Source organism: Microtus ochrogaster, chromosome X (assembly GCF_000317375.1).
Source record: "Microtus ochrogaster isolate Prairie Vole_2 chromosome X, MicOch1.0, whole genome shotgun sequence".
NCBI classification, from domain to species: domain Eukaryota; kingdom Metazoa; phylum Chordata; class Mammalia; order Rodentia; family Cricetidae; genus Microtus; species Microtus ochrogaster.
Genome location: NC_022026.1, coordinates 39,225,887 through 39,244,067, shown reverse-complemented (window position 1 = coordinate 39,244,067; position 18,181 = coordinate 39,225,887). Strand labels below are relative to the sequence as shown.

At 39.5% G+C, this 18,181-nt stretch overlaps 1 protein-coding gene across 2 annotated transcripts in view; it reads right to left on the bottom strand.

Annotated features, from left to right (window-relative positions):
* Positions 1-18,181, bottom strand: part of Wwc3 (WWC family member 3) — a 108,977-nt gene that overhangs the window by 53,485 nt on the left and 37,311 nt on the right. For both annotated transcript variants that reach the window (XM_013350590.2, XM_005358700.3), the window contains exons 2-3: positions 13,396-13,505; positions 9,910-10,113 (exon numbers count right to left, since the gene is read on the bottom strand). In XM_013350590.2, coding sequence (XP_013206044.2) covers positions 9,910-10,113; positions 13,396-13,505 — 314 coding nt within the window. The remainder of the gene's footprint in view (positions 1-9,909; positions 10,114-13,395; positions 13,506-18,181) is intronic.

The following is an 18,181-nucleotide window of genomic DNA, read 5'->3' as shown; positions in this document are numbered from 1 at the left end:
TAATAACTGATTCTCAGTCTGGGATTTACACATGGATTCTGGCTCCAAAATTATTAACATTTCACAACCTCAAATCTTCTTGAGGTTTGATTTTTGCACTCGAATTTTATACATGTTCACATAAAAAAGCGTAAGTGACAGGTAAATAAACTGTTTACTTCTATTACAAATCTATGCGGGTTAAAGCCCACATAGACATGAGAGAAAAGAATATGGTATGGAAAATTGTTTAGTTACTTTCTTTCCCATATAAACACACAGAAGTGACTAAATGATGGAATCATAAAGTTAACTATTGTTATTCCCCATGGTTTCATGTCAAAGGATTTTATCTTTATTGTCTTTACATCTATATTCTCCAGATGGGTAACTGTTACCATGAGAAAGAAAAAAAAACTACTAAGAACATAAATATTAAAAGGCAGATAGCTTTCCAGTTCTGCCAAAATCTAGTTACTGTGTCTGTCTAACCAGAATGAAGGCAGTGTGATTATTTGTTCCTTAGAAACTGAAGTAATATGTTCACACTTTGATCCTCAGTCTGTTTGGATGTCTGGCTAAAATAAGAAAGCTATAGTTTCTTAAACAGTGTCAAATATGTGATTTAATGCTTTTTAAAGACACAGTGTCATTGGTATGAGTAGTCAATACCTGGGGTGAATAAACCCCACAGATCTGTTCCGGTCCACACAAAGCTACAAACCCTTTCTGGCATTCAAGTGGCTGAGATAGCCAGTATCTGTCCCTGCCCACCTCACCTTCTATGCTGTTTTTTCCTTTTATTACTATGACTTTTGTTTACATAGTTGAAGGCTTGGTGGTTTGTATTATGGCAACTTGATTTCGCTTCTCTTCCACAGTTCCATGGTCTTCATTTGTGAGCCAACCCACTCAAGTATTATCAGCTTCCTGGTGCTTGTTGCCCAGTTCTTTCACTCCTGTGATTTTAGTTCCTATGATTGACACTCTCATGGTTTAACTTAGATGCTCACAACTAGAATTTAATTCAAGATCCTTTCTTCACTTTATATTGGAAAGGACAGCTTAAAACCATCAAGTAGCTTACACAGCAAGATTATTTAAAACTTCAATTAGAACCACATCCAAAGTTAATTTGAGCAGTTCAGAGCTCCTATTTTAAAAACAGCTCTATGGAAAATCTACTATTTAAGCCTCATTTAGTCAGAACTTCAAACAACCGAATCTACTGGAAATAAATATCTGGAAGAGTGCAATGTCTGCCAGTTTTATCTCAAATTGTCATATACTTAGAATTGTGGTCTTCCAAGGACATGGAGGAAAACATTTTTATAATGCAATTCTTAGCTGGTCATGGTAGCTCACACCTGTAGTCCGGGACTTGGGAATCTGAGGCAAAGGGACTGCTTTAAGCTGAAGGCCAGCATGGGCTACAGAGTGAGACCCTGTCACAAACAAGAACAAAATCCAAAATTCTTAGGCAAGGGATACAGATCATTCATAGACAATTTCATAGCATGAAAACAGTCTGGCATTTAACCGACAGCAGTCCCCCACCCAACCTACCCACACACCAGAATTCTATCTTAGATAAGAATGTTTATTTCCAAATTCTATAGAACTATCAATGTTACCTGATTCGTGAGTTTCATTTAAGATCAACAATGAATGTTATGGCTCAAGCAATGTTGTTTTTAAAAAATTTTAAATTGTATGGGTATTTTGCCTGCATGTATGTCTATATACTACGGAGTGCCTGGTGCCCACGGAGCCAAAAGAGGACATTGGATTGCAGGAACTGGAGTTATAGATGATTGTGAGCCACCATGTGGGTGGCTGGAAATCAAACCTGGATCCTGAAAGACATTGGTGAGCCATCTCTCCAGTGCCTCAAACAATGTTTTTAACAAGCAAAAATCATTTATAAAAAATGTCCACATCAGGGCTAGGGAAATGGCTTAATTGGCAAAGTACTTGTTACCCAAACATCAAGACCTAAGATAAATCCCCAGAACTCATGTAAAGCCAGGTGTAGTACTGCACATCTGTGATCCCAGTGTCCCTACAATAAAATGAGAGGTGGAGGCAGGGGAATCTGCAGAGGCTTTTAGGTCAACCAATCTGGCAACACATGTGTGCAACAACAAGATATTGTGTTTCAAGGTGGAATGTAAAGACCAACAGGTAAGGTTGCCTTCTAACCTCCACACACATATTGTGTATGCCCACTTTTACACACACACACACACACACACACACACACACACACACACACACACACACACTACACCAGGCTTAAAGGTCTCTGGTTAAATGTAATACATTCAAGTTAAACTTGTCAACTTAAAACAGGAGGATAATGGCAATTGTTAACATCTGGGATCTTTCCCACTGAGACTAGAAACTAACCCTACCATCAAAATTCAACAGCCTTAAACTCAGTAAGTTTCAGGACAGTCAGGGTTATACAGAAAAACTCTGTCTTGAAAACAAACCAAAAGAACAAAAATCCCATGTTAAAAGCTAGTAACAGCAGAGCCTGGGAGAAAGCTCAGGGTATAAAGTACCTGCCACAGAAGCATAAGGACCTGACTTCAATCTTCAGAACCTGCATAAAAAGCTAGGTATGGTGGTATGTGTTTGTAATCCCAGTGCTAAAAAGACAGAGATAGCTGAATCCCTGGGGCTTGCTGGCCAGACAGCCTAGCCTAATCAGTGGGAGACTCTGTCTCCAAAAAGTAAATAATAGTTGTTAGAAAGCCCCTAAGGAACAATACCTGAGGTCTGGTCTCCACAGACATGTGCACTCATATGCACACATGTGTACCCATGCACACACACATGTAGGTGCACACTTGAAAACACACACATACTAAGTAACACAGACCAAAAAAACTGTTCCCGCCTTTGAAATTTTATAGGAAAAATTATCAGGGACTTGAAAAACACATGAGAGCTGAGGTGGCCACTACTGTACATCTACACAGGAACCCCTCCATACCTGCACCTCTTGCTTCTCCCTAACAAAACCATAACACCAATTAGTAGCCATGCTTGGTATACTTAAGATAGATGGGGTGCTTCATGAAACAAGACTACCACCACAGAGGCTCCAAATCCAACAGTGAAAATCCCCAACCCAATCTTGGGACGATTCCATTGTTCAAGAATTGCTTAGTGTCCAGGCTACACTGAAACCATTTCTGTTCCTGTCTAAAATTAAGAATCTCAAGTCTGAGATGAAGGAAAAGGCAGTCCAGGCACCCAAGGCTGTGAATATATTTAATCTCCAGATGCTAAGAATAGTTGTGAGCACTGCAAAACTTTTAATAGTATAATTCAACTTATAAATAAAATGCTGAGTTCCAGTAAGTCTATCAGAACCACTCTCAGAGTCCAAGGAATAGCTTGGACTCCTGACTCCTTCTCACAGCACACATGTCACTTTTATTACATGACAGCTGCCTACCTCCAGCCCTGAGGTTTATAATAAAGATCAGACTCCCACCCCAAGTACCTCTTCTCTTTTGACAGTTCAATGTAGAAAGACATTAAACTTAAGGGGGGGTCTGTTCAGGAATATAATGTTGCTTTGGATGATATAATAATAATGTCATAGTTTTAGCTAGACCACAACAAGTCAAAGTATACCTTATTATCATAGAGTGCCTTGCACATGCATTTTGCCTATTTTCACAAAATCTTTGTCAAGCAGGGAAAAGGATAATAGTTTTCCTCTTATATACAGGAAAATACTGGGGTTGTGGTGACTTGACCTGCACTATGCCATCATTCACAGGAGGAATCACAACTAGGACTTTAGAGCCTGGTGAGTAATTCTCAGTAAACATGCTTGCCCATCTGTAGCCTTCGAAACTGAGGCTTGCTGACTAACATGTGAGAAAAATGCTGCGTGATCTATTTTTCTCTGGCCTGCTCCAACCTGCCTGTGGGAAGGGAAACAAAAGGATGACAGGATTGCCTAAAGCCCTCATCCTAAGCCAGACAAGCAGATGAGAAAACCTTTAGCAGAGTGCCGATGGAAGATAGTCTGAGTGGGATAGGCTTGGAGCCTCAGAAAGAATGTTGGCAGCACTGATGGCTGATAAGGTCAAGCTTTGCCACCACCTGACCAAAGAATCCAGGATGAGTCAGCACGTTCTCACCGGAGATAAGGCCGCCTCTTTCCCAGGCACCCAGAGACACTTGGGGCAGCTCAGCTCATTCTTGGAACCATGATAATAAAGTTACATTCCTGCTGCTAGATGGGACAAGTCACAGGCAATCTAGGCCACCAGACCTCAACTCAAGAATTACCTGAGAGACTGTAAAGGAACAAACAATAAAAATGTCCAACTCCATCCACAGCTAATTAACAGGCAGTAGCAGTTGATAAAGGCCCTCCAGGAGACTTGTCCCCATGGTTGACAACTGGTGTAGACTGAGGCTGAGAAACTTTTCCCAAAAAGACACAAATATTAAATATATTTTCTTGGTTCTCTGGGCCATACAGCCTGTCTCAAATAGTTTATTCACTGTTGTAACTGCCATAGACAATAAGTGAGTAAATGGTCATGGCTCAGTTCCAAGAAGATGTTTTCACAAACACCTTCATGGATAGAATTCAGCCTGCAGGCCTAGCATAGTTTGCAGACCTGTGGCTTAGACTACAGTTCTACCACAGACAAGAATTGTTTTCCAAAGGCTCCTGCAAATGGTCACATAGTTCATCTAAATTCATGCAGAGGCTAGAGTTTCACAAGAATGAGGGAGTAACTACAGAAAAAAAATTGCTGAGATAAAGAATGCATTAATCAGTAAAAGGAAGGCAAACAGAAGAACATGTTGCAATGAAAAATGTAGAAGAGAATTCTACAAAATGGAGCTGTAGGAAAAAGTAGGGGTGTGTCCAGTGTAGAACTGTTTCATCTTGAGTGGTCTACAAAGCATAAAATAGGACTGTACAATAGGCAGTGAGTTCAGGTGCTCATAGACATGAAGGAGGGTTGTGATCTCTGTTCCTGGAGACATGTTTTCCCTAATACAGCAGAGAATCTGAATTTGTTTTAGTCAGGAACAAGGTTCAGATACTATTAGATACCAGATGGCCCAGCATTGGCACAAAATTTTCCTTCAGTGAATGGAGTTTCATTGTAGTGATTCTATAACTCAGGGGTAAATGTGTGAAGAGTGTGGGCAAAATGCACTTCCAGTCCTCTAATCCTCTCGATATCCTTCTGTTCCAGCATTAGAAATGGCTGTTTTAGTTTGTTTCTAAGTGTATCATTGTTACTTCATTGTTCTGACAACCAGCCATTAGGGATGAATTATATCCCCAGAATTTAGCTCACACCAACAGCAGGCACTAAATGTCTGCGGAAAAAATGAATGGATGATGTATTGATCCAATGTGGTCCACAAGAAAGTCAAGAAATAGAAAGAACTCTCACTTGTAGTTACCTCATGTGTTTTGCATAAGTTTTAGTCACTTTATTAATTTATAGTCAGTCATTATTTTCAGATAACTTGGAAATGGAGGAGGGCTAAATGTGTTTCAAAATTGCAATCAGCACTTCTAATATGCCTTTTCCTTGTCTAAGAAAGAGTACAGAGAACTGAATGTCACAAACACATCTGGGTTCCAATCTAAGTCCAATCATCTCCTCGGTACATTACCTTAAAGAAATAATTTAGTCCAAATGATATTGTTTCTCATTCTCTCTCCCGCTTCTCCTCTCTCTCTGTGTGTGGGGGGAGTATTTGCTTGTGTATAAATCTGCTTGTTCATATCTGTGCCAGAGCACAAGTGTAGTGGAGATCAACGATAGGCTTAGATTTTGTTTCTTAGGTACCACATTTTTTTTTTTTCGGAGACAAGCTCTCTCACTGACTTGAAACTGCCAAGTAGGATAGGCTGACTGATCAGTGGTCCTTGGGGAATTCACCTGTCTCTACCTTCCTCAGTGCTAGGATTACAAGTATGTGGCATGATACCCAGCTTTTTTACATGGGTTCTGGAGATTGAACTCAGGTCCTAATGGTTACAAGGCAAGCATTTTAATGACTAAAACTATCTCCCCAGCCTCATTTCACTTTTTTTTTTGAGAAAACAAAGAAGATCACAGCATGTGATTATCAATGGCAATCATACTAACATACAAGAAATATTAGCTTATTGAATACTGTTTTCCTTTCATTTCAAGTTATTATCAATGGAGGAAGTAATTAATAGAAAGCAAATCTAGATAAATAGTACTCAGTTCCCAGTACCACAGCAAAGAAATAGCTACCTCCTTGCTTGAATTGATTAGCTGGCATATAGAGACATCCCATGTGGCTGATTGGAGCCAGGTGTGCTATGGAGTCAGCCAGAAGCAGCTCCTAAACACGGTTCCAGGCCCTCTACTGTTGCCTATAAACCATCTGTTAGAGCACAGGCATTTAAGCCAACAGGATCACTATACTGAACTTTACCCTGTGGCTAGAAAGAATTCAGTTGAGTCATGACTTGCAGGGTTTTCCTCATTGTAATCAGTAGCTCAGGTTAAACAGAACACTGAAAAGGCCTGGTGGAAATCCTAGGGACAGCAGCCACTTGATAAACCACTTGGATTAACTCCTGGATTCCATTCATAGCTGACTTTTTCCCTGGTGAGTTGATAGGCCCCAGGAAGCTCCATTGGCATCTTCAGCCTTTTCCTGAAAACAGGCAGGCCCAACTCTGGCCTTCAAGATAGCCTACTCCTGGAGAAGACACTGGGTCTAGAAGGTTACTTCTAGCAGGTCAGGCGATGGAACCTGTTGAACACGTCCTAACATCACTACACCACCGAGTCATCAGCTACCTCTACTGGAGACACAGAGGTCCCTTCAAAGACAGTATCTTAAGTCTTTCTAACTGAGGAAGAAATATAATTGAATATAATTCCTTTTTTGCCCAAATATCAAGGGACTGAAAAGCCCATGGAAACATAAAAAATAATCTTGTCAGTGTCTCAACTCCATGGGACATTAAGCAGTGAATAATCTTGCTCCATAGGCTCAGCACCACACTGCTCCCCCAAACTCACTCCTCCCCAAAGTGAGTACTTTAAGGATATTTGTATTTTCAAGGTCATACACTGCTGAGGCTCCATGCTCAAACCAAACTAAATTGGTAGTTTCTAGGTCATGGCCCATACCTTCCCTTGACTCAGTTTTACTTTTCCAGTCACTAGTAAGAAAGATTGTTCAAGTTTTTCTCCTTTCTTTCTTTTCGAATTTGGTTTTTCAAGACAGGGTTTTCTCTTTCTCACAGCCCTGGCTGTCCTGGAACTCATTCAGTAGACCAGGCTGGCCTCAAACTCACAGAGAGCCACCTGCAGGGACTAAAGGTATGGGCAGCAATGCCCTGCCTCATTCAAGTTTTTCTGACATGTATTCCTTCTCTTTCTTTTTAAAACAAAATTTGATTTTAGATTTATTGATTTTATTTTATGTGTACAAGTGCTTTGCTCTGCTCACATGTATGTCTGTGTATCTCATGTGCCTTTTGTTCATAGAGCTTAAAATAGGGCTTTGGACCCCCTGGAACTGGAGTTGTGAGCCATCATGTAGATGCTGGGAACCAAACCCAGGTCCTCTGCAAGAACAAGTACTCTTTAACTACTGAGTCATCTCTCCATTTCATCGAGTCCCTTCTTCTAAATTCAGAATTGAGATTCTTTCTTGGAAATCTAACCAAAACATGCAATAGATAAAGCACATAAGGGTTTCTGGGAAAAACCATAGTATTAAAATGAATCATAACAACAAAACCCTGCCAATATTTGCCTCTTCTTTAGCTACAAAAATGCTAATCATAATTAATTTATTTAATTAACCTTATTTCTGCCATGTAGTTGTCTCGAAGGTTAAGAATTGTTAACTATATGACATCAGACCCAGTTATAAGCCAATGTTTCAGTTTGGTGTGACTTTGAGGCTCTAAGTCTGTAACCTTCTGATACTATGATAGCCATACATGTTAGGCCATAAAAATATCTCAAAAGAATGAAATCTTACCTAGTATAGTTTCTGGGAGCAATAGATTAGTAGTAATAAATAGCAAAGTAGATCAGCAATATTTCAATAGCAATAAATCAGCAGCAACTGCGCATCTTTTTAAAGTCTAGCAATTTACTTCTAAAGAACCCATGAGTCAAATTTAATTCATAAAAAAATGAGAAATTATTCTGAAGCACATAAAAAATGAAAGGAAAAACAGCATACTAAATTTTGAGGGAGAAAAATTTATATTTTTTAAAATTATGTAAAAATTAAGAAAGTTTTAAATCGCTAACCTACAGTTCAGTTTCTAAAAAATTAAAAAAGAGAAAGGGGTAGCAAGATAGATTAGTGGGTGGGGCACTTGTTGCCAAACCCAAGCACTTGAATTGGATTTCTAGGACCCACATGGTAGACTAGCCAGCTAGTCTAACCTGATCGGGGAGCCCTAGATTCAGCGAAAGACCCTGTCTCAAAAAAAATATTGTAGAGACCAATTGAACTTCACGCTCCAGGACTTTTTTTGGTGAAGTTATGGCAGTGTAGATATCAAATCCTCATTAACTCTTTCGAGGAGGAAAGGCAATACTTGTCAATACATTCTATGAAGCCAGTATTGCTCTGCTACCAAAATTAGAGCACCGCCTTAAAAGAAAAGTATAGAGAAAAGGAAGCTTCTATAGCTCAGTGCTCAGTTGGCCAATCACTTTTTGCTGGAAAGTTTAAAAAATAAACATGGATGAACCAGTATCTTATGATCAAAAGATAAGATGACTTGGAAACAACACATCATTATACCTGAGTTGCCTCTATTCCCTCAAGAAACATAGCAATGGAAATATCTTTAATTCCTGCTTCAGAAGCAAACCCTTCCCCCAAAGTTCTTAGCTTCTAAGCTTTGCACCTTCAGAAGTAGTTGCAATAAAAAAGAGCACAAAACATATGACCATTTGACCTTAATTCCATTCTGAATTACAACACAGAAAAAAAGCTAAGATTATATCTTTAGTGGTCAAAGCTCCATTACCAGCATCAAATACCTAGTAATAAAGCAGTGCCATTAGTCATTTTCCCCACTCCCATGTCTCAACTAGATTTTATTGATAAAAACAAAACCTAGTACTACCAAGTTTATATGTTCTCTCCAAGATTATTGGCACCCAGAACAATGGTGGCTAGGTATACCTGTATAGGCAATTCTTTTGGAAAGGGTCAAGCATGTTCAAATAGTGACTGATCATGTTACAAAAAGCTCAGTCTTTTGAAACTAAACCTGGCTCCTTCAATACTTAGATGCCTGCTAAGTGTTTGTAAAATGAAAGCCCATCGCTGGCAGTCTTTAAACTAACCAAGGTTCCTTTTGAGACTAGTAGAGGAGAGCCTCTTATTTAAGGATCAGAGAAACCTGGATTAGACTGGGTTTTTCCTCCTTCAATGTTCTGCCCAACAAGTCTAAAGCCTAATGATATCTAAAGCCTAGGAACAGCCTTTACACAGACAGGAGATTGACATATCTGCAGACTCCTGGATCTCCCCATTCCGTACTTATGGAGCCATCTGCAACTTTTTCAAGAGATCATTTCAGTCAAGCAGTGTTAACTGCAGCCATCTCTAAGTGGAACCCTCCAAGTAAAATCTGACAATCACGAAATAGGAGATTGTTTCACATCACTGCCTTCAACCGCTTACTTTACACCATTCACACCTGATCTTTCTTTGTTAGTCACCATACTCTAGAATCTGTATACAACATAGACATCTTAATAAATATAGATTGTCTAATAGTATGTAACTGAGACTTTACAAAGCTGTCTCGCCCAAATAAAGCTGACTATGGTTCAGAGAACTCAGCAAAGAGAGTGGCTTTAAAGAAACATATTCATTGAAGGAGACAAGTCAACTCACAGCTGGTATATGAGCGGCCATCATCCTCACACAATTTGTGCAGCTGTTGATATTCTTCCTGAGCTAGCTCAAATCGCTGTTGCTTGATCTGGTAGATTTCTTTCTTCGCATTGAGAGCCTCCTGGGCTACAACTAAATACTCTTTTAGCATCCGTTCTTGTTCTCGCCTCCACTGCTCCCTTGGATCTTCAATCTGGGTAAGCTCTGAAATGAAAAGGGCAAAATCACAAACAAGTGAGTTCAAGATGACATCTGCAAGTTGAGTGACAGGCGTTTTACGGGACTAGTCAATTAATTAATTACAACGTTGCACAATATGGAAGGTTCGACATCATGAAACTTTCTGAAGAATGGCCCACCTTCTACTATGGTATCAAAAGCTCAGAAAAGAAAATGCTACAGAGATGAAAGGAAAGATAATACAAGAAAATATACATTGGATAAGATGAACCTAAATGAGCTTAAAACTATATAGGGTATGTATAGCATTATTCTTCCAGACCTCTTTAATGTGGGATAATATACACACTGCTGTCCCTAACTGAGCTTGTTCCTCTCCTCTTCTTATTCTATCTTGACCTTTATATCTCTTGACAGTTGAAATTGTGACATTTCCCACTTCTGCCTTCTCATTCTGCAGGCCTGGGAAGAGCCCAGATATATCTCCAGTTCCAATCTTTCTCTTGAGTTCCAGCCTGTGATTCTCATCTGCTTCCTGACTTCAACTCCTACACAGATCTAAGTAACTCTAAGCTAGTCTTCAGAGCACAGCTCATTCTCACACAATGGCCTTTCACTCTCCAAAGCAAGACCATGTCAGAAAATGCACAGCACACATTGCTTCATTCTAGGCTTTCCTTTCCACCATAAGTAGTATCACCTAGCTTCACCAGCTTAGTCACAATGGGAATCAACCTAACTCCTATCTTCAAAGAATTCCTACTCTGAGTTCTCCCTCCCACAACATGCCAGGGGTCATAAAGATATGCCAAAATAGCATGGAGAGCCTCCAATATGGAGGAGTCTCAGAAGCACAATGCTAACTGAAGGAAGCCAGAATCAATAGGGCTCATAGTGTTTGAGCCCATTGATATGAAATGTCTAGAATAGGCAAAGCAGAAGGGACAAAAAAACCAGACTGATAGGGGGAAGAAAGAGATGGAGGTGAATGCAGGATGACTGCTTTGGGTCAAATGAGAGTGTTTTACAAATCAACAGAGGAGGATTGCACTGTTTACGTTTAAATATTTTCCTTTATGATCTATGAATTTTACTTTACAGAGCTAAAAAGGTATACTAAATGTTGTCATTTACATACATGCATACACACACATCCACACAGAAGGAGGGATGGTAGCAGGGAGGGAGGGAATGAAAGAGGGTGAGAGAGAGAGAAACTATTCCAAAGACCTCCTTGGAAACACTCTCCCCACCTACTTGCCCCTATTTAGTCACCACTGTCACTACAGACTCTTAGAAAGTTCTCCAAGCCTTCTCTATTTCAAAAACGGAAATAAAAATGCAAAATACAAGAAGTCAGAGTCCTGTCCCAGTGTCAGAGTTCCAGATACAGTTGTCCTAACGTGGGACATGGGCAGGGCATTTTTTAATAACTGCCCAGATGTTATTTATGCTTATTCAGCTGTAAGACCCACTGTAACCAGCCAGGTGAACAGCATTATTCACACTACTCCAGTGTCCCTGAGGGTCTTGGGAACCTTACAAGCTGCCAGTCTAGGATCTTTTTGTCCCTCACATCACCATAAACCTACACAGTTCCAATTTTAATATTGGTACCTCACATTTAAAGAGTTTTAAAATTGAATTCTCTAAAGGTCTTTAGGGAAGGAGGGGGCACTACACTACAACTGTTGTCCCCACCTACTGTTTCTCATGTGGTGGGCTATGCTTTTATGGTAGCTGGAAGAAAGTTCTTTGTCTCTTGCTCTTAAGATGCATGTCCACTTTCGAGAGTAGTAAACCCTTAAGAGTTGATAACTTGTCTCACTCTCCTGTGTTCCCAGGGCTAGAACACAATAGGAAGTAGAGAGGAACTTTAGAAATGTTTGTTGTGAATAGTTTGTGAGTAGGAAAGCAACAATGGCAAGCAGGGGCTACCAGAGAAGGGGACTGCTAAGTTTATGAGAGAAGACTGGCAAGAAGGGGTCCTGGGCCCACAGCAGCAGGCAGCCTTCCCAGGAAGGTTATATACATCCACTGCCTTTGCCATCTGGTAAGCATCAACATCCATATCACCTGGCCCTGAGAAGGGCGAAGCCTAGTAACACAGCTACAGTACCAAAACCAGGGAACCCGGAGTGCAAGATGGTGTTATATATTCAAAGCTTCCCTGGAGACCTTAGTTGGGAAGACAACCCTAGATGGCCACCTTCCTCTGAACACACACAATCATGAGATGCTGAGCATGCTAAGGGCCAGTGGAAGGGCTACCTTCAACTTGTCTCTAAGCTTCTCTTCTGACCTTTTCCAGTATGTGATATATCCACCTTAAAGCTTCCTGACACTTAGATACCTGCCTAATAAGTACAGGGCTAGGACAGTACTTATTCCCCTTCTCTAATCATCACTGACTAGACTTTGAAACAGCTGCACTGCTCGAGGCTCAGAGACCCACATGGGAAAGCTCCACTGCTCCGAAATCTAAGACACAAAGACTCAGACCCAAGAAGTCAGCCCCACAAGCCCAGCATGGGAAAGACCTTCAAAGTTACTAAGGTAAAGAACAATGTGGATCTGCAGACCTATACATAATAAAGCAAGTCAAGGCAAAGCCAAGCTACATGGCCCATGGCAAAATAACAATGATAAAAGTACTGATAGAAGCTAGAATTAAAATGCAAAGAGAGTCAGAAATGGAACCTTTAATTGAGTATTGGTCAAAAAAGGCTGATGAAAATGCAGAACACCAAGAGCAAAGACTGGATTGAATGAGGTACAGCCTCTGATTGTGGGTTTCTACATCTCAGCTCTGCTCACATTTGGAGTATGTTCATTCTGTATGGTGCAGTCATCCTGAGCAATATAGGATGTTGAGAAGCAGCCCTAGTTTGCACCCACAACATGCCAACAGCACCTCTCCCAGGCCTGGCTATAAGAAATGTTTCCAGACATTGTCTATCAGGGAAGGACAATCATGTCAACTTCTAAGAACTTCTAAGTTCTGCTTTGCAATCAGCATGAGAAGTTTTCCTGCTTCCTGGATGCCTTGGAAATTTGTTCCTTATAGGAAACAGTAAAACCAGAATTGAGGTACAACTATATGCCTACTTTGTGTATTTAGAATTCAGCTAGAGAAAACTTAGTATACCATATTACAAAACCTTAATATTTCATTGGGCACCATAATCATTTTGCTTCACAAAGCAAGGGTTTATCATGTTTGAGATTATATGTAAAAACCTGAAAAACAAAACAATCAAAAGAGAAAACTCACATATAGCAATGAAAATGTGGCACTGTACTTACTATTTATGTGGTCCATGTAATAAATTCCAATTTGTTTATCATATACAGTTTCCCATCCTAAAGGAAGTTCATCTCCAACACAATCAGCAAAGGTTAGTGGCTTGGTTATCCTGAAAAACAAAATTGTGAAAACAAATTTCAAAGTCAAGTCAGATGTGAATAATTTTGCTGATCTAAATAATTGTTTCATATGGAATTATAATTCATATTATTTAATTGACAGCTTTTGTCCCAACTACTTGGTTGAAAATTAATTTACTAGATTTGCTTAAGTAACAATCAATAATAATGTAAGTACACACACCACTAAAAGCATACTGTTGCAAAGCACACTTTAAACACCAGTGAAAACAGATATTGATGATGACCAACCAAACAAGTAAGACAAGCGTCATCTTCCACACAGTGTGATTAATGAGGCCATGGCAATGGAATGTAACTCTTCCAGAATAGGAGAGAACCAGGCTCTGTTCTCACTCCCTGACAAATGTCCTCCCTCACAACTTTCAGTTCCACACAATACACATGAACTCTGCCTTAGGTCTATGTACAGGTACTTGGAATATTGTCATTCTACCCATTAACGAATCAAACATCAACCACTGCACAAAAGTAAAAAGCCAGGAAATATAACAATATAGTGAGATGCCTTGTGAGTACTTTCTGCATTCCTTATACAGTAGGGATCAAAGATTTCAAAGGGTCCTTTTTTCTTTTCCTAGAGAAATACAGCCAAATAACAATGCCTACAAACATCTCCTTAAAGAATATATGATTAAGAGATCCTCGGCTTACCAGGAGATAGAGAAAGTAAAGGGTGTACCATGGATTTCTTTAATCAGAGTCTCTTCCCTCCCCCACTCTCACGATCATGTTGATTGACAAGCCGGTTTGAGGGCAGCAGCTGTTGTATAAAACAGGACACACCTATAATTGTCTGAGTCTGGGCAGCTATCTCTTTGGTTGTCTCTATAAATGCACACTGACTGGCATGCATGGGAATCTGACAATCTAAATTTCACAAGCTCAATCCTCCCACTTCTTCTGTTCAAATCCCTGGCTGCAGAAAACTGAAGACATTGAAACTGTAGCCAATCCCGTGAGATTTCCCAAAACTGGTTTGACAACAAAGCTATCTCTTCTAGGATGGTTGAAAAGCTGGTAAAACACTATCAGAACAACACGGATTTCAATGTTCTTTTAATCTTCATTTTAAACATGTGATTTCAAGAAGCTATGGACAATACTAAAATAGAAATATATAAAAGATAAAATAGTCTGTGGATAGCCTCCCAAACATGGTAGATTAAAGAGGAAGAGAATGAGGAGGAAGAATAAGCACAGTAAGAGTCCAACCTATTGCACACTTCCCTGTTCTATTCCACAACACATATCTGAAACAGGATTCACTTCCAGGGGGAAAAGTGTGATGGTATACTTCCATGTTAAACCAGCAGTGGCAGAATTTTGTGAACGATGGGAACAGATCATAGCAAAAATAGTTCTACCTTAACACAAATTGAATCCTGAGTATATCACTGCCATCCCAACATAGTAAATATTCATATTTAAGCCTAGAGAACCATACACAAAGACAGATAAATCCTAAGATTATTTACACATAGGATATGATTTAATCAACATATGCAAGTGGGAAACATACCTCTACACCATGGCTGAGCCTAATCCACTTACTTTAGACTTCAGAATTGTTGGGGGAATTATAAGAACCTACCTTTCTATTTTTTTATAAAGAAAATCAAGTTATTCAAATAACAATTCCATACTCTTTGCTCCTGGAGGAAACTGAGTGGTACTTCGGCCATTTTGATGAATTTCATTTTGGCATGTTTCCTGATTCCACTTCCTTTCTATGTCAAACATTAATTATTACAATCATACATGCTTGCTTTCAATGCAAGCGAAAGAGGAGTTACACCTCTTGGAGTTCAGTTAATGTCAAGAGCAAGGCCTCTTCAACCACAGAAAAGTGATGAAGTTCTTAAAGGTGGTCTCAAAAGCCATAGCACCCACCACATTTTCCCAGACCATTGGCTTCGAGAAAAACCACTAACCACATTCCAAAGATGCCTATGTTACTTCATCATGTCTTTACTGTACAAAAATCAAAATGATGTTTTTCTGCCAAAAAGGTGTTTGTGGCTAACACTACATGAGGAATAAATATATCATGTCACATGAGTTATACAGCTTCAGAATCTGATCACGTGTCTGATGAGGATATTGCTGTTGGGCACTGTCTGGGATTTGAAAAAGTTATTTTGGCTGTTGTTAGCTAAAGAGCATGTTTCCTGACTTGTTAGGATGAGATTGAGAACCACCTGTGACAGACCTTAGATTTGATTGGGAAACACCCAGCATCAAAAGCAAGATATCAGTTTCCATCCTGAACAAATGTCATGATCTCTTGTCTTGCCAACTATCAAACCTCACTTGGCATAAAGACACAGACTCTCTCTCAAATGCAGTGACTCTGTACAAAAATGCACACTACTGGGCTCCAGGTACAGCTTAGCAATAGAGTGTTTCTCTAACAAGAGTAAGAACCTGAGTTCCATTCCCAACACACACACACACACACACACACACAAATAAAAGTACACAGCATTGAGTTTTCTAGGACCTGGCCTGCTGTTATAGTCCTACCCAAGACAAGCCCATACAAAGCATTTAGCTCTTTTTTACTTCAATCACTACACAAAGACAACTTCTATTCCAGGTAGACTCTGTCTGAATGATTCCTTCCTACCCACCCACCCCTGCAAAAACCATTCACACTCCAGTCTACCACCTTGTCCTCAGTCTTTCCCAGGCCCATGATTAAAGCTACTCTCCCATTAGTGCCCTGAAAAGATCAGCTTCTTCCCTCATAAATCATTAGCAAGGATTTGTCCAACTCCCAAACCCCTTCTGCCTTGGAAGCAACTTCCGTTTTTGCCCCATTGGGCCCACTAGGAATGAAACAGGACTCAGAGCCATATTTACTGCATTTCTGTACATCTTCCATAGGCATGTGGTTAACTGTTTAGCCTCCTCATTCCGTGAGAGCCAAGCAAAAATCTTGTAAAGGAAGGTGGCCTTTGAAACCAGCAGGCAGCCCAAGACACATTTGTTTTCTCCTGAGACAGTCCTTCCTATCCTCGCTGAGAATCTCAGCTACAATAATATCCATGTCTCCAGTCCCAGAAAAATCAGTCCTTTTCATCTAAATTACTCCAAATGCTAGGCCACCCTTCACAGTCAGATTCCTTTTCTTGTATTTCCCAATGAGCCCAAGATGCATACCAAAGTTCAGGTTAGAGAATTCAAGTGTTTTCAGGTGTGCCTGGTACCATGTGTGCAATTGTTTTAACATCTTCCTAAATGGTTTTTAAGCTATTGTGTGTAGAAAGATGCACAGAAACTCTTCTCAGCACAAGGGAGTGTGAACCAGAAGGAGAAGCCAAAAGGTGCACAGCAACTTGGCTAATATTTCATTTAAAAATCTGTTGTGATTGTGTTATTTTATCAAAATATTAAGATGGAAAAATGAAACTGTTAATGCTAGCAGATAGCTTGTATGAACTTTATGCAATTAAAAGAAAAATGGAAATTGCTCAGTATGTGGAAAGGCTAAACTTTTAAATAACATCCGGAATCCGGACTCAGCCGAATCCAAAAAGAAGAGGAGAGATTATGTGGAACCGAACAAAAAAGTTAGAAATAGGTCAAAGACTACATGAAGAAGATAAGGCAGAAGTTGACCTATTTACATCCTTTTCACTTCTACTGGACTGGAGATCCTTCTTTCCAACCTCCCCCAAGGCCATGAAGTCTTCCACTTTTTCCATACTTACATACCAAATGGAAGCAGGGAAGGAAAAAGTAGAATAAGAACCAAAAAGAAACATCATGGTTTATCAGCAAGGGAAAGGAGACATAGAAATTAAAAAGAGCAAACTTCAAAACACCAAATCTGAAGATATCAAAAAAAAAAACCCACAAGTTTTAAAAAAAGAGACCCAAATGAACCCTTTGTTGAAAAACAAAACAAAACAAAAGGTCTAAATGTCTCAGGTTCTCCAAGACACTCCTTCCTATGTGACAGTACTATCCAGTGATGGACATCCATGAAGAGTATCATGAGTTTATTTATGCCTAGTTTTATTTGTCTTTGACTTTGTTTATTTATACTTAATTTTTTTTACTACAAATGCTGTTTTTTAATACAACCAAGGAGATAGGACTTCTAATTCTGTGATTACATTATCTCTAAGGGGAATATTTCTACTTTGAAAATGTTATTAATTTTCATTATATTTATATTTACTGGTACAAATGCTGGGCCTACAATTAAAATTATATAAAATAATAATGTATAGAAAAGTACATTTCATTTTTTTACAACTCTCACCCATTTCCTACATTTTTTCTATGAAACACGTTAACCAATAAAAGTAATTGGCTTGATTCTGAATGACTCAATAAAGGGGAGAACAAAGTAACGCATGGTGGCACATGGCCATATTCTCTGTACTGGAGAGACTGAGGCAAGAAGATCACAAATTTGTTTGAGGCCAGGCTGTGCTACATAATAAGGCCCTGCCTGAAAAATGAACCAAGAACACACCAGTTGGTTATGCAATACCAAATGATCAACCCTGAAAACATACATACAAGTAACATTACATTGATTGAACAGGCTGTATTTTTATTTTCAGGAATGAATGACACACATTCACACTCTCTCTCTCTCTCTCTCTCTCTCTCTCTCTCTCTCTCTCTC